At 52.2% G+C, this 26684-nt stretch overlaps 2 protein-coding genes and 1 long non-coding RNA gene across 4 annotated transcripts in view; 1 reads left to right on the top strand and 2 right to left on the bottom strand.

The window, feature by feature from the left end:
* Positions 1–12958, bottom strand: part of LOC147119789 (uncharacterized) — a 63311-nt gene extending 50353 nt beyond the window's left edge. The window contains exons 1-2 of one of the 2 annotated variants that reach the window (XR_015078081.1): positions 12649–12958; positions 10445–10585 (exon numbers count right to left, since the gene is read on the bottom strand). This is a non-coding gene — a long non-coding RNA (uncharacterized LOC147119789). The remainder of the gene's footprint in view (positions 1–10444; positions 10586–12648) is intronic. The other variant, XR_015078082.1, reaches the window with a different exon arrangement.
* LOC147119787 (uncharacterized) overlaps positions 1–26684 on the bottom strand; it is a 79482-nt gene that overhangs the window by 38796 nt on the left and 14002 nt on the right. The gene's annotated exons all lie outside the window — the stretch shown is intronic.
* On the top strand, positions 11596–25858 carry LOC147119788 (uncharacterized). Its single transcript, XM_085983653.1, has 2 exons — positions 11596–12374; positions 21652–25858. Exons 1-2 carry the CDS (start codon positions 11596–11598, stop codon positions 23042–23044), a joined length of 2172 nt encoding a protein of 723 aa, XP_085839779.1. The 3' UTR covers positions 23045–25858.

The raw sequence follows: 26684 nt of genomic DNA, 5'->3' as shown, positions 1-26684 counted from the left end.
CCCGGGCCCGCACGGGGGGACTCCAGCCCCGGGCCCGCACGGGGGGGACTCCAGCCCCGGGCCCGCACGGGGGGACTCCAGCCCCGGGCCCGCACGGGGGGACTCCAGCCCCGGGCCCGCACGGGGGGACTCCAGCCCCGGGCCCGCACGGGGGGACTCCAGCCCCGGGCCCGCACGGGGGGACACCAGCCCCGGGCCCGCACGGGGGGACTCCAGCCCCGGGACCGTACATGGGGACTCCAACACCGGGACCTCCAACCCCGGGACCGTACATGGGGACTCCAACCCCGGGACCGTACATGGGGACTCCAACCCCGGGACCGCACATGGGGACGCCAACCCCGGGACCGTACAAGGTGACACCAACCCCGGGACCGTACACGAGGACTCCAACCCCGGGACCATACATGGGGACTCCAGCCCCGGGACCGTACATGGGGACTCCAGCCCCGGGACCGTACATGGGGCCTCCAGCCCCGGGACCGTACATGGGGACACCAGCCCCGGGACCTCCAACCACGGGACCGTACATGGGGACTCCAACCCCGGGACCGTACATGGGGACTCCAACCCCGGGACCGCACATGGGGACTCCAACCCCGGGACCGTACATGGGGACTCCAACTCCGGGACCGTACTTGGGGACTCCAGCCCCGGGACCGTACATGGGGACTCCAACCCTGGGACCGTACATGGGCACACCAACCCTGGGACTGTACATGAGGACACCAACCCTGGGACCGTACATGGGGACTCCATCCCTGGGACCGTACATGGGGCCTGCAGCCCCGGGACCGTACATGGGGACACCAGCCCCGGGACCTCCAACCACGGGACCGTACATGGGGACTCCAACCCCGGGACCGTACATGGGGACTCCAACCCCGGGACCGCACATGGGGACTCCAACCCCGGGACCGTACATGGGGACTCCAACTCCGGGACCGTACTTGGGGACTCCAACCCCGGGACCGTACATGGGCACACCAACCCTGGGACTGTACATGAGGACACCAACCCTGGGACCGTACATGGGGACTCCATCCCTGGGACCATACATGGGGACTCCAACCCTGCGACTGTACATGGGGACTCCAACCCTGGGACCGTAGATGGGGACTCCAGCCCTGGGACTGTACATGGGGGCTCCAGCCCTGGGACCGTACATGGGGACTCCAGCCCTGCAACTGTTCATGGGGACTCCAACCCTAAGACTGTACATGGGGATTCTACCCCTGGGACTGTACCTAGAGATTGCAGCCCTGGGACTGTACATGGAACTTCTAAAGCTGAGATTGTGCATGGGGATTGCAACCCTGGGATTTTAAATGGGGTTTCCAACCCTGGGACTGTACATGGGGATTCTAACCCTGGGACTGTACATGGGGATTCCAATGCTGGGACTGTACATGGGGATTCCAACCCTGGGACTGTACATGGGGATTCCAACCCTGGGAGTGTACATGGGGATTCCAACCCTGGGACTGTACATGGGGATTCTAACGCTGGCACTGTACATGGGGATTCCAATGCTGGGACTGTACATGGGGATTCGAACCCTGGGACTGGCCATGGGGATTCCAACCCTGGGACTGTACATGGGGATTCGAACCCTGGGACTGGCCATGGGGATTCCACCCTGGGACTGTACATGGGGATTCTAACCCTGGGACTGTAAATGGGGATTCCAACCCTGGGACTGTACATGGGGATTCCAACCCTGGGACTGTACATGGGGATTCCAACCCTGGGACTGTACATGGGGATTCCAACCCTGGGAGTGTAGATGGGGATTCCAACCCTGCGTCTGTACATGGGAATTCCAATCCTGGGGCTGTACAGGGGGATTCCACCCCTGGCACTGTACATGGGGTTTCAATCCCTGGGACTGTACAGGAGGACTCCAACCCTGGGACTGTACATGGGGATTGCAACACTGGGACTGTACATGGAACATCTAAAGCTGAGACTGTGCATGGGGATTGCAATCCTGGGGATGTACATGGGGATTCCAACCCTGGGAATGTACAGGCGGATTCTACCCCTGGCACTGTACATGGGGATTCTAACCCTGGGACTGTACATGGGGATTCCAACCCTGGGACTGTACATGGGAATTCCAACCCTGGGACTGCACTTGGGGATTCCTACCCTGGGACTGTACATGGGGATTCCAACCCTGGGACTGTACATGGGGATTACAACCCTGGGACTGTTCTTGGGGATTCCAACCCTGACACTGCATGGGGATTCCAACCCTGGGACTGCGCATGGGGACCCCAACCCTGGGACTGCACATGGGGATTCCAACCCTGGGACAGCACATGGGGATATTAAACCTGGGACTGCACATGGGGATTACAACCTTGGGACTTTACATGGGGATTCCAACCCTGGGAGTGTATATGGGGATTCCAACCCTGGGATTACAACCCTGGGACTGTACATGGGGACTCCAACCCTGGGACTGTACAGGTGGATTCTACCCCTGGCACTGTACAGGGGCATTCCAAACCTGGGACTGTACAATGGGATTCCAACCCTGCGACAGGAAATTGTGATTAAAGCCCCGGGGTGGCACGGGGGGGGGGGGACTCCAGCCCCGAGGCCGCACGGGCAGGACTCCAGCCCCGAGGCCGTACATGGGGACTCCAACCTCGGTACCGTACATGGGGCCTCCAACCCCGGGACCATACATGGGGACTCCAACCCCGGGACCGTACATGGGGACTCCAACCCCAGGACCGTACATGGGGACTCCAACCCCGAGACCGTACATGGGGACTCCAACCCCGGGACCGTACATGGGGACTCCAGCCCCGGGACCGTACATGGGGACTCCAGCCCTGGGACCGTACATGGGGACTCCAACCCTGGGACCGTACATGGGGACTCCAACCCTGGGACCGTACATAGGGACTCCATCCCCGGGACCATACATGGGGACACCAACCCTGGGAACGTACATGGGGACTCCATCCCTGGGACCGTACATGGGGACTCCAGCCCTGCGACTGTACATGGGGACTCCAACCCTAAGACTGTACATGGGGATTCTACCCCTGGGACTGTACTTGGAGATTGCAGCCCTGGGAATGTACATGGGGATTCTAACCCTGGGACTGTACATGGGGATTCTAACCCTGGGACTGTACATGGGGATTCCAAACCTGGGACTGTACATGGGGATTCTAACCCTGGGACTGTACATGGGGATTCCAATGCTGGGACTGCACATGGGGATTCCAACCCTGGGAGTGTACATGGGGATTCCAACCCTGGGATTGTACATGGGGATTCTAACCCTGGGACTGTACATGGGGATTCCAACCCTGGGACTGGCCATGGGGATTCCAACCCTGGGACTGTACATGGGGATTCGAACCCTGGGACTGTACATGGGGATTCCAATCCTGGGACTGTACATGGGGATTCCAACCCTGGGACTGTACATGGGGATTCCAACCCTAGGACTGTACATGGGGATTCCAACCCTGGGACTGTATATGGGATTTCTAACCCTGGGACTGTACATGGGGATTCTAACCCTGGGAAAGTACATGGGGATTCTACCCCTGGTACTGTACACGGAGATTCCAGCCCTTGAATTTTTTTTTTTGTATAGCACCGACCTTTATGGCTGCTGTTTTACGAGCTCCTCCGCAACTGGTATTTTAATGTTGTATTTAATGTTGTATTGTGGCGGAGCCACCAAGGGTCTCAGAACAATTAGTAATAATCCCTTTAACTACAGTGTAGTGCAGCCGCGGACTGCACCTTTAAACTGCCTGTTAACTGTACTGTATTGTGTTTTCCTGCACTCCACGTGATGACGTCATGACGCCGATCACGTGACCACCAGTGGCGCGAAGAACGCGATGACACCATGACGTCAGCTTCCAGAATCTTCCAGTAGTCATCGAGTGCCCAGCAAGCTGAATAGACCTGTGTACCGTTTCTCCTGTAGTTTCCCTGTTAACTTCATTGTTCATTAAAAACTGTTGATTTGATTCATCGAGTCGAATACCTTATTCAGATAGGAACCTCCGTTCCTACATTGGTGACCCCGATCTCATCGGACAACTTTCGTCAAGGATGAACACGAAAGCCGTCGCCCTTAAACTGCCGCAGTTCTGGGAACAGCAGCCAGCAGCATGGCTTTTCCAGGCAGAAGCACAGCTCGCTCTCCGGGAGGTCACAGTGGATGCGACCCGTTATTATTATGTGGTTGCCGCTCTCGACAGTGCCACGGCCTCGCAGGTCATCAGCATCCGTGGAAGCCCACCGGAGGAGGGCAAGTACGAAGCGCTTAAAGCCCATTTGCTACAGGTATTTGATCTTAATAAGTCGGAGCGGGCACGCAAGCTTATTTCCATGCCCGGCCTCGGGGACTCAAAACCGTCAGAGCTGATGAGTCAAATGCTCACGCTGTTGGGCACGGAACCCCAATGTTTTTTATTCCGTGAGCTTTTCCTCTGCCAGCTTCCCGAACCGGTTCAGGTGGCCTTGGCCAACACTGCCATCACAGACGGTGCTGAACTCGCTGCAGAGGCAGACAAGATATTTACTGTTACTCAGCAATGTTGTGCAGCCACGAGGCGCCTGTCCCCGACGCTAGTGAAGCCCAGCCCTCCCCCAGCACGATGGTGCGCGTACCACGCCCGTTTTGGCGCCAAAGCTCGATGCTGCCGGTCTCCTTGCAGTTTCCCTCAAGAAAAAAATAAAACTCCAACAAGCCCACGTCCTCCCGGACGGACGACAAGGTCTAAAAAGCACAGCAAGTTAGCTATGGCGGCAGGCTCAGCGGGCAAACTCATTTATGTTACAGATTCCGTTGCAGGCCGACGATTCCTGTGCGACACTGGTTCACAGTGCAGCATCCTCCCAGCTTCAAAGCTGGACCCACTATCCGGCGGCCAGGGGCCTTCCCTCGTGGCAATAAATGGCACTGCCATGCGTACGTTCGGGAAACGGACGGTAAACTTAACCTTTGCCGGTCAACGTTTTGTCTGCGACTTTATTACGCTAAGGTCTCACAGGCCATCCTGGGGGCTGATTTTTTCTGCGCCAACGGTCTGCTGGTCGACGTCCAACACTGCCGACTCATTAATGCGTCCACTTTCCATGCAGTGCATTGCCACCGCAGCAACGCTGTGTCCTGGTCGGTGGCCTGTGCGGTTCCATCGCAAGACGGGTTTACGCGCCTGCTTGGCGAATTCCCGGAGCTCACCAGGCCCACTTTTTCAGCTGCAAGCACACGGCACGGGGTGGAGCACCATATCTCCATGACCGGAGCACCTGTTTACGCTCGGGCATGGCGATTAGAAACCGGCAAGCTGGCAGCCGCAAAGGCCGAGTTCCAGACCATGGAGCGCCTCGGGATCATCCGGTGTTCGGACAGCCCTTGGTCCTCCCCACTGCATATAGTACCCAAACCAGGCGGCGGATGGCGACCTTGTGGGGATTACAGATGCTTAAACGATGCCACGACACCGGACAGGTGCCCTATTCCCCACATCCAAGATTTTTCGGCACATCTGGCTGGCAACGCTATATTTTCTAAAGTGGATCTCGTTCGTGGAGATCACCAAGTTCCAGACGTCCCCAAAACGGCAGTCATCACTCCGTTCGGCCTTTTTGAGTTCCTCTGCATGCCATTCGGTCTGAAAAACGCAGCGCAAGCATTCCAGCATTTGATGGACTCTGTATTACGGGACCTACCCTTCATTTTTGTCTATTTGGACAACATCCTAATAGCCAGCAAGGATACGACAGCTCACATGGCCCATTTACGTACACTTTTTGCCCGACTCAGCCAACACGGCCTTATTGTCAATCTGGCCAAATGCACGTTCGGAGTATCCAGCATTGATTTCCTGGGACACAGGATTACCCCAGAAGGCGCCGTCCCACTAGCCACCAAGGTAGAGGCAGTTACCGCATTCCCGCGGCCTCGCACGGTCAAACCCCTGCAAGAGTTCTTGGGGATGGTAATTTTTTATCATCGTTTCGTCCCCAAAGCGGCCCGGTTATTGCAACCTCTGTACGAAGCACTAAAAGGAAAGTCAGGCAAGGATGTTCTCACTTGGTCACTGCAAATGGACCAGGCGTTCCGCGATACCAAGGCGGCATTGGCGGATGCAACTATGCTAGCACACCCACTCCCGGGCGCGACTGTTGCTCTGACTACGCCATCGGAGCAGTTCAAGAGCAGTGGGTCGACGGGGGTTGGCAGCCGTTAGCCTTTTTCAGCTGCCAACTGTGCAAGAACGAGCGAAAGTATAGCACTTTTGACAGAGAGTTGCTAGCCCTGTTTTTGGCAATCCAGCATTTCCGTTTCCTCCTAGAAGGCCGTCACCACAAGCCGCTCACCTTCGCCATGGCCAAAACGGCGGAGCCTTGGTCAGCTCGGCAGCAGCACCACCTCACGTTTATATCCGAATTCACGACGGATTTGCGGCACGTGTCAGGCAAGGATAATCTCGTGGCAGATTGCCTTTCCCGGGTTCCAGTCCAGGCAGTCCACCTGGGCATCGATTTCGTTGGACTGGCAGAGGATCAACTGGCAGACCCAGAGGTACAAGCGTTTAGGACCACGCCTTCCAGTTGGCAGGTTGCAGACGTGCCGTTTCAAGAGGCAGGAACCATGCTCTTGTGCGACACATCCATGGGAGTGCCCCGGCTCATTGTGCCGATCGAATGGTGCAAGAAAGTATTCCAGGCAATCCACGGGTTATCTCACCTGGGGATGCGGGCTTCTCAACGGCTACTGTCCCGCAAATTCGTTTGGAAAGGCATGCATTTGGACGTCCGGGACTGGACAAACAATTGCGTCGATTGTCAAAAATCCAAAGTCCACCGTCACGTCAAGGCCCCGGTGGTCAACTTCCCGGTGCCTGAGCGCCGTTTCGACCACGTTCACGTGGATTTAGTAGGTCCCCTTCCCGGGTCACGTGGATTCACACACCTCCTGACGGTGGTAGACCAGATCACCAGGTGGCCAGAGGCGATTCCCTTGGCCGCTACCACTGCAGCAGACGTCACCAGGGCATTTCTTTCGTCGTGGGTGGCTCGGTTCGGGGTGCCATCGGACATCTCCTCGGACCGCGGTCCGCAATTCACATCAGAGCTGTGGAACGCAGTGGCACAAGGCCTGGGTACCAAGCTGCACCGTACCATCCGCAGGCGAATGGTCTGTGCGAAAGGTTCCATCGGTCTCTCAAAACATCCCTCCGTGCCAGCTTGAGGGGACCCAGCTGGGTGGACAGGCTCCCATGGTTGTTGCTAGGCCTCCGGACAGCACCAAAGGAAGATCTTCAGTCTTCATCGGCTGAGCTGGTTTATGGCCAGACACTCAGGGTGCCAGGTGATTTTCTCCCTCCACACACCGAACCATGGTCCGCAGCTCAACAGCTCCTACTTCATCAGGAGGCGGCTAGGAATTTCCTGCCCATTCCAACCTCGCAGCATGACCTGCAGAGGCCTCGCATCCCAACAGAGCTCATGAGTTCGGACTATGTCTTTATTCGACAGGACGGTCACAGAGACCCACTCAAGCCGCCGTATACCAGACCTTTTCGTGTCATCTCATCGGGGGAAAAGGAGTGAGCCTGTCGTGGCTGTCCCACTGCCTCGCCGCGGCCGACCGCCGTTGGCCGCCAGACCAGCCGTGCACCAGCCCACTGTCGAACAGCCCGATTCGGTCTCAGATGCGCCTGCACCTCTGCCTACCATTTCTGCCCCGCTCGAGATGCCGTTTCTGCCGCAATCCGGCACTGGTTCTTCTACTAATGTCCCGTTCCCGCTGCCTGAGTTTCGTCGCCGTTCAGCCAGGATCATCAAGCCTCCTACTCGGTTGACAATGTCCGTTAAAGTGGATTCTGGGGGGGCGCCTGTGGTGGAGCCACCAAGGGTCTCAGAACAATTAATAATAATCCCTTTAACGACAGTGTAGTGCAGCCGCGGACTGCATCTTTAAACTGCCTGTTAACTGTACTGTATTGTTTTCCTGCACTCCACGTGATGACGTCATGACGTCGATCATGTGACCACCAGTGGCGCGATGAACGCGACGACGTCATGACGTCAGCTTCCAGAATCTCCCAGTAGTCGTCGAGTGCCCAGCAAGCTGAATAGACCTGTGTACCATTTCTCCTGTAGTTTCCCTGTTAACTTCGTTGTTCATTAAAAACTGTTGATTTGATTCATCGAGTCGAATACCTTATTCAGATAGGAACCTCCGTTCCTACAGTATTTTAATATATAGTATTCTAGTTTTAGTATTTGTAGTTTAGTTGTTTTTAAAAAAAAAAGTATTCTACTGTTTAACCGCTCCCGGGCCCCAGCCTATCCGCTCCCCGCCCCCACGCCCCAGCCTAGCCGCTCTCCGCCCGCTGGGACCTGCTCCTGGGCCCGGCCTCGCCGCTCCCTCCGCCCCCGCTGGTGAGGTCCCGCTCCTGGGCCCAGCCTAGCCGCTCCCCGCCCCTGCTGGTCAGGTCCCGCTCCTGGGCCCCAGCCTCGCTGCTCCCCCCGCCCCTGGTCAGGTCCCGCTCCTGGGCCCCAGCCTAGCTGCTCCCCCCGCCCCTGCTGGTCAGGTCCCGCTCCTGGGCCCCAGCCTAGCTGCTCCCCGCCCCTACTGGTCAGGTTCCGCTCCCGGGCCCCAGCCTCGCCGCTCTCCGCCCGCTCCCCTCACTGGCCAGAACCTGCTCCAGGGCCCAGGCCTCGCCGCTCCCCTGCCCCCCCATTGGCCAGGACTTGCTCCCGGGCCCCAGCCTTGCTGCCCCCACCAACTAGCCAGGACCCTCTCCCGGGCTCCTTCCTCGCTGCTCCTCTTTTAGATCCCGCAGCCAGTTTCCTCTCCTCCCCTCACCAAACCCAGTATGGTGTCAACGAGCGTAGCCACCGTTTTATGAGCTCGTCCCCAACTTTCCACCTTATTTATTATTTTATTGTTATTATAAAACACTTTTGTACGTACGGTTTCTTCACTTGTCCGCTATGGCCGTCAATCACTTCTGGACATAAGATCGTCTGGAGATATAGGACCTACCCCCGATTTTTTGAACTGGGATTCTGCTGCTCCTACCATCTTACCTTCCCACCAGCTTACCTAACTTCATTCCTGTGATCAGGAAGCGACGACGGCGCAAGTGGAGCAGACGAGCAGGTGCATTAGTGAAGCTGAGGCGACGTGAACACCGCCCCCCCTTCCGAGTATTCTCTTGGTGAATGTGCAGTCACTGGACAATAAGCTGGATGAACTCAGGGGGAGGCTCACCTTCCAGCGAGACATTAAGAACTGCAATGTCTTGATTTTCACTGAGACTTGGCTTGATCCATCGATACCGGCTTCGGCCATTCAACCAGAGGGATTCAACATTCACCGGCTAGACCGAACAAAGGACTCGGGGAAGAATAGAGGGGCTGGAGTATGCTTCATGATCAACAATTCCTGGTGTTCCGATGTGGAACTACTTACATCTTTTTGTTCACCCGACTTCGAACACCTGATGATCAAATGCCGACCCTTCTACCTCCCGAGAGAGTTCTCATCCGTGATCTTTACAGCGGTGTATATTCCACCACAGGCCGACGCAAATAGGGCACTAAACGAGCTGTATGGGACCATTAGCAGGCTTGAAACTTCCCATCCAGAGGCTGCATTCATCGTGGCTGGCGATTTCAACAAAGCCAATCTGAAGAAAGTACTGCCTAAGTACCATCAGCATATCACCTGCCCAACGCGAGCCAAGAACACACTAGATCACGTTTACACTCCATTCCGGGATGGATACAAGGCCCTCCCCCACCCTCCCTTCGGCAAATCAGATCACGACTCCATCCTGCTGCTACCCACCTATAGGCAGAAACTGAAACAGGAAAAGCCTGTGATGAGATCTCTACAACGCTGGTCAGATCAATCAGACGCTATGTTACAAGACTGTTTTGATTCCACTGACTGGGATATGTTCCGGAATGCCTCGGACAATGACATCAACACATATACAGATTCAGTCATTAGTTTCATAAACAAGTGCATAGACGACATTGTTCCGAGGATTGTTGTACGAACATTTCCCAACCAGAAACCATGGGTAAATGGCGATATCCGTGCTATGCTAAAAGCACGATCCATCGCATTCAACTCTGGGGACATGGATGAGTACAAGAAATCAAGGTACGACCTCAGAAAAACCATCAAAAATGCAAAAAGACAATACACGGACAAAGTGGAGTCACACTATCATAGCTCAGATTCGCGAAGGATGTGTCATGCCCAGCAATGCCTCTCTCCCGGACGAGCTTAACACTTTTTACGCCCTGTTTGAGGCCAACAACAACTGGCCTGTTACAAGGGTGCCCACGGCTCAGGACGACTGGATCTTCTCAATCTCCGTGGCTGACGTGAGCAAAACTTTTAAGAGAGTGAACACCCACAAAGCACCTGGTCCAGATGGAATCCCTGGACGTGTCCTTAGAGCATGTGCTGACCAGCTGGCAGCCGTGTTTACGGATATATTCAACCGTTCACTGTACCAGTCTGTAGTCCCCACCCGCTTCAAGATGACGTCGGTTATTCCAGTCCCTAAAAAAACAAAAGTAACCTGTTTAAACGACTACCACCCCATAGCACTCACTTCTGTCATCATGAAGTGCTTTGAGAGGCTGGTCAAGACCCACATCACTCTTTACTACCTGACATACTGGACCCACTCCAATTTGCCTACCGCCCAAACAGATCTCGGGATGATGCCATCGCTACTGTACTGCACACTGCGTTATCACACCTGGATAAGAGGAACACCTATGTGAGAATGTTGTTCATTGATTATAGTTCAGCATTCAATACCATTATCCCCTCCAAGCTTGTCGACAAGCTCAGTGAGCTAGGACTTAACACCTCCCTATGCAACTGGATCCTGGACTTCCTGATGAGCAGACCCCAGGTGGTGAAAATAGGCAGTAACACCTCCTCCACACTGATCCTGAACAGGGGAGCTCCCCTGGGTTGTGTGCTCAGCCCCCTTCTATACTCCCTGTTTACTCACGATTGCGTGGCCACGCACAACTCCATCATCAAGTTTGCTGATGACACTACCGTTGTAGGCCTGATCACTACCTGGTATGGCAACTGCACCGCCACAGACCGCAAGGCTCTACAGATGGTGGTGACAGCTGCACAACATACTATAGGAATTAAACTACCTGCTGTGCAGGATATCTACCCCATCTACGCGAGCCACCCCAGCCACAACCTCTTTGCCCTGCTCCCGTCCAGCAAGAGATACCGAAGCATACAGTTTTGTACCAGCAGGTTTCGAAACAGCTTCTACCCCCAGGCCATAAGACTCATGAACGAATAATTTATTGTTGTTTATTACTGTTGTTTTATTTATTATTACTGTATTTCTATTTGTATTTTTATCATTGCTATGCCATATTTATTCCAATGTTGGGAGGACTCGTAAAAATCAACATTTCATTGTGCAGTACACACGTTTGCTGCATATATGACAAATAAAATTGAATTGAATTGAATCGGGGAGCCCAGCCCCGGGTTGCAACACATGGGAGCCCGGCCCCGGGACGCGACACATGGGAGCCCGGCCCCGGGACGCGACACATGGGAGCCCGGCCCCGGGACGCGACACGGGGAGCCCGGCCCCGGGACGCGACACGGGGAGCCCGGCCCCGGGACGCGACACGGGGAGCCCGGCCCCGGGACGCGACACGGGCAGCCCGGCCCCGGGACGCGACACGGGCAGCCCGGCCCCGGGACGCGACACGGGGAGCCCGGCCCCGGGACGCGACACGGGGAGCCCGGCCCCGGGACGCGACACGGGGAGCCCGGCCCCGGGACGCGACACGGGGAGCCCGGCCCCGGGACGCGACACGGGGGGCCCGGCCCCGGGACTCGACACGGGGGGCCCGGCCCCGGGACTCGACACGGGGGGCCCGGCCCCGGGACTCGACACGGGGGGCCCGGCCCCGGGACTCGACACGGGGGGCCCGGCCCCGGGACTCGACACGGGGGGCCCGGCCCCGGGACTCGACACGGGGGGCCCGGCCCCGGGACTCGACACGGGGGGCCCGGCCCCGGGACTCGACACGGGGAGTCCGGCCCCGGGACTCGACACGGGGAGCCCGGCCCCGGGACTCGACACGGGGAGCCCGGCCCCGGGACTCGACACGGGGAGCCCGGCCCCGGGACTCGACACGGGGGGCCCGGCCCCGGGACTCGACACGGGGGGCCCGGCCCCGGGACTCGACACGGGGAGCCCGGCCCCGGGACTCGACACGGGGAGCCCGGCCCCGGGACTCGACACGGGGAGCCCGGCCCCGGGACTCGACACGGGGAGCCCGGCCCTGGGACTGTACATGGGGATTCCAACCTTGGGACTCTCTACAAGGAGGGCCCAGCTCTGGGGCTCTTCTGTTACAATTGTGTGAGATGTCAACCGTATGTTCTGCTTTTACCAGCACCTTCAGGAGAGATGGTGAGAAATCCGAAGTGTGGAGAGTCTGAATCAAATAACTGAGTCAAAGATTTACTCTCCCGGGCACTAGGACCCAGTTGGGAACAGACACTGAAGCCCCGCCCACTCTTTGTTCCTGACCATATGTCTGCGCATGCGGTTTGCTACTCACTGAAACAAGATGGCGGCCGTTCGCCTGGTCGGGTGACCGGGAGAAGCCCCGAAGCTGCAAACGCGAGACCTTCAGGTGATTTTTCCGGGCTTTCGCCCTGCAGCAGTTGTTTATGAAGTCTCCCTGCTCACCCGCTGTTAAATTACTCTGCTCCCTCCGGCCGCCTCTCACCAATTTATCAGGACCTGGTCAGCACACTATCTTCCGCATCAACCGCCTTCCGCGATGACACGCACCGCGCCTGCTCCAAAGCCAGGCGGGTCCCGCGCCTGCGAACTATGCGCTTGTAGTCTGGGTGCGGCACCTTCACCCCCGCGGGGAATGCTGGGTGAAAGCTCCGCCATTGAAAGGCCAAATTCGTGTATAGAACACGATTTACTGGGATTGTATTGAGCACTGAACCATGTTCATTTTAGCAGTTAGAGTGTGTTTCTGCTGATCTTAATAACCCCTATTCCTGGGCTGGAGATTAATATTTTGTATATTGAATAAATCAGCTTTGTTTCAAACACAGTGTATTCAATAACAACAGAAAATGCTGGAAATACTCAGCAGGTCAGGCAGCATCTGTGGAGAGAGAAACAGAGTGAACGTTTCAGGTCTGTGACCCTTCGTCAGAACTGGAAAAAGTTAGAGATGTAACAGATTTTAAGCAGGTGCAGAGGCAGGGGAAGGCGGAGGGGAGGAAAGAATAAAAGGGACGGTCTGTGATTGGGTGGAAGGCAGGAGTGATTAAACGTTGCAACTGGGGATGGCAGAATCATCAACACCTGCTGCCTGAAAAAATACAGGCAGAGGTTATAGTCTGAAACTGTTGAACTCAATGTTGAACCACTGCTCTCGCCACATCCTGAGATCCACGCTCAACGCCATGCGTTGCCACATGAACACTCTCGACCTCTCTCTTCAGCAGCACCGATTCACTCTATCTCAGAGCTGTCCTGGTCCGCAGTTCCATTTCATCCTTTGCCCCATCTGGTGCTTCAATAAAAAACGTTATTTCTTCCTTTCAGCTGTCAAGGATCGCAAGCTTCAACAACCCTTGGACACCAACGCCCCTCCGGAACCTTCTTCCTCTTCACTTTCTTCAGACACCATCCCTTCTTCCAATCTCACCCCCTGCCATGTTTTCACTATCCGCTCTGACCTTCCCCTCTCTGACCCCAAACGATCAGTCCTCAGCAAAGGCCTGAGCTTCATCCCCTTATGCCCCCACCTCAATGAACTTCGAGCTCGGCATGACGCTGAGACTTTTTCTATCGCCTTTGTCTCCCTGCCCACTTCTTTGGCCAGGAGTCTTCCCTCTGCACAACGGAACCTTTCTCCCACTTTCAGAATTCCTGCTCTACCTGGACCCCTCCCTCTGGCCTCTTACCTTCTCTAGATCTTTTCATTGCAAACTTCTGGCATGACATCGGCCGTCTCAATTTCTCTGCTCCCCTCACTCACTCCAATCTACCTCCCTCTGAACTTGCAGCACTCCGTTCTCGCCGATCCAACCCTAACATTATCATTAAACCTGCTGACAAGGGTGGCGCTGTTGTTGTTTGGCAAATTGACCTCTACTGTGTGGCGGCTGAATGCCAACTCTGACATCTCCTCCTATCTCCCTCGGACCATGACCCCACTACCAAAGATCAAGCCATTGTTTCCAAGACTGTCACTGACCTCATCTCTTCTGGAAATCTTCCCTCCATGGCCATCAACCTCATAGTCCCCCAACCCCACACAGCCCGCTTCTATCTCCTTCCCAAGATCCACAAACCAGGCTGCCCTGGTAGACCCATTGTTTCAGCATGTTCTTGCCCCACGGAACTGATTTCTTCCTATCTCTACTCTATTTTTGCTCCCCTTGTCCAGTCTCTTCCCACCTACATTTGTGACTCTTCCAATGCCCTCCGCCATTTGCACATTTTCCAGTTTCCTGGCCCCAACCATCTCCTTTTCACTATGGATGTCCAATCCCTATACACCTCCATCCTCCACCAGGATGGCCTGAGAGCGCTCCGCTTCTTCCATGAACAAAGGCCCAACCAGTCCCCATCCACCACCACCCTCCTCCGCCTGGCTGAACTTGTTCTCACATTGAACAACTTCTCCTCTGACTCCACTCACTTCCTCCAAATTAAAGGTGTTGCTATGGGAACCTGCATGGGCCTTAGCTGTACCTGCCTTTTCATGGGATAAGTGGAACATTCTTTGTTCCAGTCCTACTCAGGTCCCCTCCCTCACCTCTTTTTTTGGTACATTGATGACTGTATTGGTGCCATTTCCTGCTCTCATCCTGAACTAGAAAATTTAATTCACTTTGCTTCCAATTTCCACCCTTCACTCACCTTCACATGGTCCATCTCCGACTCTTCCCTTCCATTCCTCGACTTCATTGTCTCCATTTCTGAGGATAGGCTATCGACATATGTCTGCTATAAGCCCACAGCTAACTGGACTACACTTCCTCCCACCCCACTTTCTGTAAGCACTCTATTCCATTCTCACAGTTTCTCCGTCTCCGCTGCATCTGTTCTGATGATGCCACCTTCCATACTAGTGCTTCTGAAATGCCGTCCTTTTTCTTCAACTGAGGATTTCCCTCTACCATGGTTGACATGGCCCTCAACCATATCTGTCCATATCCAGCACTTCTGCTCTCACCCCATCCCCTCCCTCCCAAAACCGCAATAGGGTTCCCCTTGTCCTCAGTTTCACCCTACCAGCCTTCACATTCAACAGATCATCCTCCACCATTTCCGCCACCTCCAGTGTGATCCCACCACCAAACACATCTTCCCCTCCCCTCCCCTCCCCTTTCAACATTCTGAAGGGACCACTCCCTCCGCAGCACCTTGGTCCACTCCTCAATCAGCCCCTCCCCTCCCTATGTTACCTTCCCGTGCAAGCACAGATGATGCAACACCTGCCCTTTTATCTCCTCCATCCCCACTGTCCAGGGCCCCAAACACCCCTTCTTGGTGAAACAGCGATTTACATGTACTTCTTGCAATTTAGTATACTGTATTTGCTGCTCACGATGTGATCTCCTCTACACTAGGGAGACCAAACGCAGATTGGGTGACCACTTTGCGGAACACTTCTGTTCAGTCTGTAAGGTTGACCCCGAGCTTCCGGTCGCTTGTCACTTTAACTCTCCGCTCCACTCCCACTCTGACCTCTCCATCCTCGGCCTCTTACACTGTTCCAAAGAAGCTCAATGTAAGCTCGAGGAACAGCACCTCATCTTTTGTTTAAACATATTCCAGCCTTCTGGACTCAACATTGAGTTCCACAGTTTCAGACTATAACCTCTGCCCCTATTTTTTCAGGCAGCAGGTGTTGATGATTCTGCCATCCCCATTTGTAACATTTCACCACTCCTGCCTTCCACCCAATCACAGACCGTCCCTTTTGTTCTTTCCTCCCCTCCCCCTTCCCCTGCCTCTGCACCTGCTTAAAATCTGTCACATCTCTAACTTTCTCCAGTTCTGACGAAGGGTCACAGACCTGAAATGTTAACTCTGTTTCTCTCTCCGTGGATGCTGCCTGACCTGCTGAGTATTTCCAGCATTTTCTGTCGTTATTTCAGATTTCCAGCATCCGCAGTATTTGCTATTGTGCAGTGTATTGAATATTTGATTTCTCCATGATAAGAGGAGACACAGTGATGTTCTGTTACTGACTGTTCCAATTTTGGGGCATTTCTTACTCTAGATTATAACGATTCTCACCTAGTTCACTTTCTACCACATCTAACCCCAAGCTTGTTCCGTTTGAGTACATGGCTTGTGGGTGTCATAGACTGAACTGCAGTGTCCACCCCTTTATAGAACTATCCTGCATAAGATTTGAAATCCGTTATTTTCTGTATCATTTAACCCTTTTTGGATCTGACTTAGTAAAAACTCCTCCACACATATTGCATGTGATCGCTTTTGAAATGTTCTGATCTTTGTAATTGTCATTGCTGATTTTGATGGTCTCTTTGATTTAATCTCTTGTTACTAACATACCTTGCACTATTTCTTTATTCGAGATAATTCTTTCAAATACTTCCTTTATCAGGTCATTAGCTCCTCCATTGAACCCTGTCAGTAATCCTTGGTTAGGGTTTAGGGGCTGGGGTTCGGGTCAGGATGTTAGGCTATGAGACAGTGATTAGGGATAGAAACCACTATTGACAACGCCAGTGTCACTAGACATGTTCTCTTTCATTTCAGAGTGTTTTAACCTCAGGCAGATGAGTCAGAAAACAGCCTTATGAATTGTTCATTCAAGCAACCTTCTTTCTGGCCCGATCCTGATTTCCTCTCTTCTTTCACATCTCTACATTTGCCACAGAAAAAGACATCAGGGTCATTAGACTTTGGACAGGAAAAGGTGGATCCAGGTGTTGTTCTGGTTACATCCAATGATCAGCCTGCCTGAAAAGGTCTTGTGATAATAACCTGTCACCAGGCCCCACCAGTCGCCATCTGATTCCACCATCATATCTTCATCCATTACCCGCCTTTCACCCTCACTGGAACTGATTTCACCTCCACGACCATTCCCCATACTGAGGCTTTCTGATTCACGTTTTATAGACTCAGTGTAAGTGGTCCCTGGATTTGGTGTCTCCGAGCAAGTGGTCCCTGGATTTGGTGTCACATTGTAAGTGGTCCCTGGATTTGGTGTCACAGTGTAAGTTGTCCCGGAATCTGGTGTCTCGATGTAAGTGGTCCCTTCACAGAGTGAGTTCCCCAGGCCCCGCCCCCACACAGAGGGGGTTCCTCAGGCCCTGCCCCCACACAGGCGGGGTTCCTCAGGCCCCGCCCTCACACAGGGTGGGTTCCCCAGGCCACACCCCCAAACAGAGGGGGTTCCCCAGGTCCCGCCCCCACACAGAGTGGGTGCCCCAGGCCCCGCCCCCACACAGAGTGGTTTCCCCAGTCCCCGCCCCCACATAGAGTGGGTTCCCGCTGGGTCAGGATATAAAGAGACCGTGCGCTGTTCCTCCTCCCACTGCCTGGGGGACTGGGCCAGATATTTAAAGGGACAGGGACTCCCCTTTCTCTGCCTATTTATAGTTAAAGGGACAGATCCATTTATCTTGGAGTGTCGGCGGACTTCACTAACAGAGCTCCCATTAACAGTCACTCCCTTCTGTGCTGTGCAGTGATTGTAAACCTGCCTGTTTCAGTGACTTGAGCCTGTCTAAAATGTCTCACTGTTTTTGATGATCCATTTGACTTGCTTGTTTAATATTGAAAGTCTTCAGAATGTTGCAGTGTAACGAAGGTTTTGTTTAAAGGTGGAGTGATATTTCTTTCTAAATATTCTGTTCTCCCCCTCCCCCTTCCACTTTAAAACTCTCTGCACTACTGACTAGGAAGGTACCAAGTTCAATCCTTGATATGTGCTGTTAGTTGATCTCTGACAAGGCAGCAGTTCAGGGGCTATAATTATCCTCAGTACCACTGGGCTAACTAAGAGTAAGAATCAGCCACTGCCCCTGCTCTTGATGGAGATCCAGTGACATCAACTGGGAAGTGTATGGTTGTCAATTGAGGGCAGGATTGGACTGCTGTCACTGCTGACACTCACTGAGTCGGCTGATGGTGAGGCTCTAGAATCATAGAATCATAGACTTGTTAGAGCCCAGCAGGAGGCCCATCGAGCCCGTGCCGGCTCTCTGCAAGAACACTTCAGCTTGTCACACTCCCCCCGCCCTTTCCTCATAGCCCTTTCAACATTTTTCCTTCAGGTACTTATCCAATTCCCTTTTGAAAGCCACAGTTGAATCTGCCCCCACCACCCTTTCAGGCAGTGAATTCCAGATCCTAACCACTCGCTGTGTAAAAATGTTTTTCCTCATGTCACCTTTAGTTCATCTGCCAATCACCTTAAGTCTGTGTCCTCTGGTTCTCGACTCTTCCACCAGTGGGAACAACTTCTCTCTATTTACTCTGTCTAGACCCCTCATGATGTTGAACATGATGTCTATCAAATCTCCTCTCAACCATCTCTGCTCCAAGGAGAACAACCCCAGCTTCTCTAGTCTATCCACATAACTGAAGTCCCTTGTCCCTAGAACCATTTTTTCTGGAACAAATCTTTTCTGCACTATCTCGAAGGCCCTCATATCCTTCCTAAAGTGTGGTGCCCAGAATTGGACACAATACTCCAGTTGAGGTCATAAGAACATAAGAAATAAGAGGAAGAGTAGGCCATACGGCCCCTCGAGCCTGCTCCGCCATTCAATAAGATCATGGCTGATCATTAACCTCAACTCCACTTTCCCGCCCGATCTCCGTATCTCTTGATTCCCCTAGAGTCCAAAAATCTATCTATCTCAGCCTTGAATATACTCAAAGACTCAGCATTCACAGCCACAATCCAAAGATTCACAACCCTCTGAGTGAAGGAATTCCTCCTTATCTCGGTCTTAAATGGCCTACCCCTTATCCTGAGACTATGCCCCCTAGTTCTAGACACTCCAACCAGGGGAAACAACTTCTCAGCATCTACCCTGTTAACCCCCTTCAGAATCTTGTATGTGTCAATGCGATCACCTCTCATTCTTCTAAACTCCAGAAAGACCAGTGTTTTATAAAAGTTCATCATAACTTCCTTGCTTTTGTACTCCATGCCTCTATTTATGAAGCCCAGGATCCCGTATGCTTTTTTAACCGCTTTCTCAACCTGCCCTGCCACCTTCAACGATTTGTGCACATAAACCCCCAGGTCTCTCTGTTCAGACACCCCTTATATAATTGTACCCTTTAGTTTATATTGCCTCCCCTTGTTCTTCCTACCAAAATGTAGAGGTTAACTAATTGCACCCAGCCAGATTCAGTTCCTTCTGGAGAGGAGGGGAGACACGAAATCCCAGACGATGTAATGAATGTTGTTTTTAGACAGTAAGGATGAAGGGAGAGTGTGTAGAATGGGGAATTTACAGCTTAGGAGGGACATGAGGGAAAAGGATGTTGTATAGAAACTAGATTTGTCTGTTCTGAAGGTCTATTCTGTTGTAAACACCATATGAGGTTATTAGAAGGGGAGGATCTGCAGATGGAAACTGAATCCAAATATTGCATCAAGATCTGACAGATTAATCGGTTTATCAGGACCTGAATATCATTGGACTTTGGATATAGAAGGAAAAAGCACCAATCACAGCGGGGAGAAACAGGACACGTGTTCTGTGCCTGGATCCACTTTTAACAAATCATCTAGCCTGTGAGACTCGTGCGCCCACCTGAATCAACAGTGTAAATGTGGGGAATGTGGGAACGGATTCAGTTGCCCGTCTGAGGTGCAAACTCATGGATACAGTCAGCTGAGTGTGGAACAAGTCACTCACTTATCTCATCTATTCCCACACTAACATGTTCGTAAGGGGAAGAATCTATTCACTGCTCTGTATGTGGAAAGTGATTCAAACAATCATCCCATTTACTGACACACCAGCACAGTCACACCCGAGAGAGACCGTTTAGATACTTCACATGTGGGAAGGGATTGACTCCATTGTCCCAACTGTTGACACTCCAGAGTGTCCACATTGAGAACAGTTGCTTTAAATACTCTGACTGCGAGAAAAGCTTTCAAAGTTCAAAGCAACTGATGCACGATCAGCGCATTGATACTGGAGAGAGGCTGATTCAATATCCTGTGTGTGGGAAGAATTCACCCCACCTGCTGAGACGCCAGTGAGTTCACATGTGACTGCAGGGGTTTAGATTCTGTTATTAATCACATCCAGGACTGAAGCATGGCAGAGTGCCCATGCACTTGGGTTTCTGTGTAAATTATTGATAAATTTTCTCACAATCGGATCACAGAAAATCATTCTCCATTCACTAATTGGGGCTTTCAATGGAGGGGCTGTTGCCCAGCATGCCCCGCGGGGGAGAATGTGACCTAGTCACATTGGTGTAGCCCAGTGCGCATGCGCAGTGCACGCCTGTATTTTGGAGCATGCGCAGTGTCACGGTGATCAGGGCCGGGCGAGTGGGACGAGCAGAGAAAGGTTGTACGCGCTGTTTTTATGCCGATTATGAATCGGCGTGGCGCAGGGAGGTAGTTCACCCGGCGGGTGGGCTTCATAAACACCTGGTGTAGGCCGCAAGCGCAGAATGAAAATTTATACATTCCGCGTTTGCAGCTTGGAGGCTTTTTCTATGTAACAGGCCCAGGTTAACGGCCGCCATCTTTACAAAGAAAAGCTGAGAGTTTGTGTGCCGCCATCTTGCTTCATCGAAAGGTAGAGCGCATGCGCGGAAATCTTTGCAAAGGACGCATTAGTGGGAGGAGCTTCAGAGTCCCAGTGAGTGAACTGAACCCAGCCAGAGTCAGCACCTTCAGGGGAGGAGAGGGAGGGGAACCAGTGAGTGTACAACTGAACCCAGCCAAAGTCAGCACCTTCGGGGGAGCAGAGGGAGGGGAACCAGTGAGTGTAGAACTGAACCCAGCCAGAGTCAGCACCTTCAGGGGAGGAGAGGGAGAGGGAGGGGAACCAGTGAGTGTAGAATTGAACCCAGCCAGAGTCAGCACCTTCAGGGGAGGAGAGGGAGGGGAATCAATGATTGTAGAACTGAACCCAGCCAGAGTTGGTGGAGAAAACTGGGAGAGGAGGGAAAATTGTCTTGAGATGCGCAATGTGTTTGGATTTTAGCACAGGGAGGAGGGACAATGTGTGGGATGGGGATTTACAGCTTTGGAGGAACAAGAGGAAAGAATGTTCTTTAGAAACTAGAATTGTCTGTTCTGAATTTCTGTCCTGTACTTAGTGATGAGATTTGTAAACTCCTTTTACAGGGTGTTAGACGGGGAGGATTTGCAGACGGGAAACTCAAACGAAACATGAAGATCTGACGGAGTCACTCATTTCATCAGGACCTGAATATCATCGGCCTTTGAATGTGGAAGGAGAAATGTTTGTCTGTTCTGTCCATGGGAAAAGATTTCAAACATCAGTGTGACTGGAAAAGCACCGAGTGTTCCAGTGCACTGACTGTGAAAGAGCTTTAACCAGTTACACAGCCTGAAAAAATATCGCACCATTCACAGCGGGGAGAAACCTTACACGAGTTCTGTGTGTGGACGAGGCTTCAACCGATCATCCAACCTGGAGAGACACAAGGACACGTGTACCACGGAGCAACCGTGGCAATGTGGGGACTGTGGGAAGGGATTCAGTTACCCATCTGAGCTGGATATTCATCGTCGCAGTCACACTGTGGAGAGACCATTCACCTGCCCTGAGTGTGGGAAGGGATTCACTCAATCATCGAACCTGCTGAATCACCAGCGCATTCACACTGGGGAGAGACCGTTCACCTGCTCAGTGTGTGGGAAGCGATTCAGTTACCCATCTGAGCTGGATAGTCATCGTCGCAATCACACTGGGGAGAGACCATTCACCTGCTCCGAGTGTGGGAAGGGATTCACGTGTTTATCCAACCTGCTGACACACCAGCGAGTTCACACCGGGGAGAGACCGTTCACCTGCTCTGAGTGTGGGAAGGGATTCACTCAGTCATCGAACCTGCTGAAACACCAGCGAGTTCACACTGGGGAGAGGGCATTCACCTGCTCTGTGTGTGGGAGGGGATTCAGTTACCCATCTGAGCTGGAAGTTCATCGTCGCAGTCATACTGGGGAGAGGCCGTTCACCTGCTCTGAGTGTGGAAAGGGATTCACTCGGCCAAATGACCTGCTGACACACCAGCGCGTTCACACGGGAGAGAGGGAGTTCACCTGCTCCGTGTGTGGGAAGGGATTCACTCGGCCATCCGACCTGCTGACACACCAGCGAGTTCACACTGGAGAGAGACCGTTCACCTGCTCAGTGTGTGGGAAGGGATTCATTCGGCCATCTGATCTATTGAAACACCAGCGAGTTCACACTGGGGAGAGACCGTTCACCTGCTCCGTGTGTGGGAAGGGATTCACGCGGTCATCCATCCTGTTGGCACACCAGCGAGTTCACACTGGGGAGAGGCCGTTCACCTGCTCCGTGTGTGGGAAGGGATTCACTCAGTCATCCCACCTACTGACACACCAGCGAGTTCACACTGGGGAGAGGTCGTTCACCTGCTCCGTGTGTGGGAAGGGATTCACTCAGTCCTCACACCTGCTGAGACACCAGCGAGTTCACACTGGGGAGAGGGCGTTCCCCTGCTCTGTGTGTGGGAAGGGATTCACTCGGTCATCCGACCTGCTGAAACACAAGCGAGTTCACACTGGGGAGAGGCCGTTCCCCTGCTCTGTGTGTGGGAAGGGATTCACTCGTTCATCCAACCTGCTGAGACACCAGCGAGTTCACACTGGGGAGAGGCCGTTCCCCTGCTCTGTGTGTGGGAAGGGATTCACTCGGTCATCCGACCTGCTGCAACACCAGCAAGTTCACAAGTAACTGCAGTGGTTGGATTCTGCTGTTATTGCTGCTGTTAATCACATCCCGGACTGAATCGTGTTCACACTGACAGTTGGGGTTTGTTTTTGATGTTAATAACCCCTATAACTGGGCTGGAGTTTAATATTTTGATATTTCAAATAACACAGTGTATCGCTATTTGATGTCTCCAAGATAAGAGGAGACTAATTGATGTCCTGTTACCGAATACTCCATTTTTGGGCCTTTTCTCCTTTCTAACTTGAGATTATTTCAGTTCTCATACCTTCGGTTACTCTCATGGACAAGTCCCAGCTCCCCATACCTTCCAGAGTGCCTCTCCTAGCCTTGGTATCCAGGGAAGGTCTCGGTAACATGCCCGGGATTACTGAACACAAAACCCAGTCTGTTAATCAATTTCAGCTACTGGACTTAGCGTGTGTCCCACAGCATCTCTCTCACCTTCGATGTGTGAATAGAGCATCACGTCTGCAAACCTGCTTTCAATTTAAATTTGAATCCACTCAACAAGTGTATTTAAAACAATACGTACAAGTAAACAGATCACATCAAATAATTGGCAAAGGTTTAGAGTCAACAAGATGAACACATGAACACATCACGGCCGAATACCCCAGCTTCATATTCACAGGAGAAAGTCTGTTATCGAACTCCTTTAGTGGACAGAAGAGAGAAAGATCCCAATTCTAAGAACATCTAGAATCTGTTGTAAATATCTTTCAAATCCTGACTGGTCCAATCTGTCGGTTTCCTTTCAATTGAAGTGAATGGAAGATGAGAGGGGTGTTGGCATGTGGACCTCGGTTAATTCAGCTTCTGAAAGGTGTTCATGTTTAGTTCATTCGATATCGGGGGGAAATGTGGTTGGTATCATTAGAGAGAGAGAGAGATTTCACTGAGCAACAGCTGGTGTTTGTAACCAACTGGCCTTGGATATTTTCATCATAGAATGTTTCGATCAGAAATATGATGTTGGGATAAGAAAAGTCTGGAGACTAGTGGTTTGTGCTGCCCCAGGAAGGCCAGTGTTTTTACTGCTTCTAACGTTGTTGATGTGTGTTGAAGAAAATGCAGACTTGTGTCTCTGGACTGTGCAGTAGCCAGAGACGACCATATTAGGCAATGCCAGCTCCAGTTTGATAAGAGGTTGATGGCAGAGCAAGAGATCCAGCAGTTTTAAGAATGTATCTCCCGTTATCTGCAGACATCGAATGTCGCAGCGTGCTGACAAAATTGGACTTAAGACTTTAACCTATTGGGTTAAATTATTGGGATCGATTGTTATAGAATTGAATTGTTATAGAATGGAAAAGTAGTGAAGTTATGTTAAACTTGTATCGAACCTTGGTTAGACCACACTTGGAGCACTGCGTACAATTCTGGTCGCCATATTATAAAAAGGATATAGAGGCACTGGAGAGGGTGCGGAGAAGATTTACAAGGCAGGTGCAGCAGGCGGTTAAGAAGGCAAATGGTATGTTGGCCTTCGTAGCGAGAGGGTTTGAGTACAGGAACAAGGATGTCTTGCTGCAGTTGTACTGGGCCTTGGTGAGACCACATCTTGAGTATTGTGTGCAGTTTTGGTCGCCTTATCTGAGGAAGGATGTTCTTGCCATGGAGGGAGTTCAGCGAAGATTCACCAGGCTGACACCTGGGATGGCAGGAATGACGTATGAGGAGAGATTGGGTCGATTGGGCATGTACTCACTGGAGTTTAGAAGAATGAGAGGGGATCTCATTGTTCAGTCCTGTCAGAATTTTATAAGTTTCAGACTAGATGCAGGAAGGATGTTCCCGATGGTCGGGGAGTCCAGAACTAGGGGTCACAGTCTAAGGATAAGGGGTAGGCCATTTAGGATAGAAATGAGGAGGAATTCCTTCACCCAGAGAGTGGTGAACCTGTGGCATTCTCTACCACAGACGGCAGTAGAGGCCAATACATTAAATATATTCCAGAAGGAGTTGGATATATTTCTTAAGGCTAAAGGGATCAAGGGGTATGGGGAGAAAGCAGGGACCGGTTACTGAATTTGGATGATCAGCCATGATCGCATTGAACGGCGGAGCAGGCTCGAGGGGCCGAATGGCCTACTCCTGCTCCTATCTTCTATTTTTCTATGATACCAGAAATGCGAGAGTATACCTGTCAGGAAAGGATGGACAGGCTGGGTCTCTCTTTTGAATAGAGAAGGCTGAGTGGTGACCTAATAGAGGTCTTTAAAATTATGAAAGGTTTTGATAGAGTAGATACAGAGAGAGTGTTTCCACTTGTGGGGAAGCGCATAACTGGAGGCCATCAATATAGGATAGTCACCAAGAAATCAAATAGGGAATTCAGGAGAAACTTCTTTACCCAGAGAGTGGGGAGAATGTGGAACTCACTACCACAGGGAGTGGTTGATGCGAATAGTGTAGATACATTTAAGGGGAGGCTAGACAAGCATATGAGGGAGAAGGGAATAGAGGGTTATGCTGATAGAGTTAGATGAGGAAAGACGGGAGGAGGCTCGAGTGGAGCATAAACACCGGCATAGACTGGTTGGGCCGAATGGTGTGTTTCTGTGCCGTATATCCTGTGTAATCCTATTTTCCAAGACACATTGCTTGAAGGGGAGGATAAATGACTCGTATTCAAAGGCAATTGTTACTTTTGTCTTCTTTGTAAAATCACATAGTCTGGACATAATTTGTTTGTGAAATTAATAATTATATTGACTAGAAGTAATTGAATCAGGAAATGTATTTTATAATGATGTGCATTTTGAAATTGTACTTGGAACATCTCCTCCTTAAAGATCACCCATTGTTCCATTACAGTTTTTCCTGTCAGTCTTTGGTTCCATTTGACCCTGGCTAGATCCTTTCGCATCCCATTGAAATTAGCCCTATTCCAGTTTAGAAGTTCCACTCTGGATTGTTCCTTGCTCCTCTCCATTGCTAATCTAAATCTTATGATATGATGATCACTCGTACCCAAGTGTTCTCCCACAGACACTTGGTCGACCTGGCCCACCTCATTCCCCAGCACCAGATCCAGCAATGCCTACTTCCTAGTTGGGCCAAGAACATACTGGTCAAGGAAATTCACCTGAACACATTACAGAAATACCGCCCCCTCCTTTCCCTTTACCCTAGCATTATCCCAATCGATATTTGGGTAACTAAAGTCCCCCAATATCACCATAGAAACATAGAAGATAGGAGCAGGAATAGGCCATTCGGCCCCTCGAGCCTGCTCCGCCATTCAATGTGATCATGGCTGATCATCCAAGTTCAGTACCCCGGTACCTGCTTTCTCCCCATACCCCTTGATCCCTTTAGCCTTAAGAAATATATCCAACTCCTTCTTGAATATATTTAATGTATTGCCTCTACTGCCTTCTGTGGTAGAGAATTCCACAGGTTCACCACTCTCTGGGTGAAGAAATTCCTCCTCATTTCTGTCCTAAAAGGCCTACCCCCTTATCCTTAGACTGTGACCCCTGGTTCTGGACTCCCCGACCATCGGGAACATCCTCCCTGCATCTAGTCTGTCCAGTCCTGTCGGAATTTTATAAGTTTCAATGAGATCCCCTCTCATTCTTCTAAACTCCAGTGAGTACAAGCCCAATCTCTCCTCATACGTCATTCCTGCCATCCC

This window comes from Somniosus microcephalus, chromosome 4 (assembly GCF_052327205.1).
Source record: "Somniosus microcephalus isolate GS21.2 chromosome 4, FLI_Smic_1.0, whole genome shotgun sequence".
Taxonomy (NCBI): Eukaryota; Metazoa; Chordata; class Chondrichthyes; order Squaliformes; family Somniosidae; genus Somniosus; species Somniosus microcephalus.
This window is presented reverse-complemented; position numbering and strand designations above follow the sequence as displayed.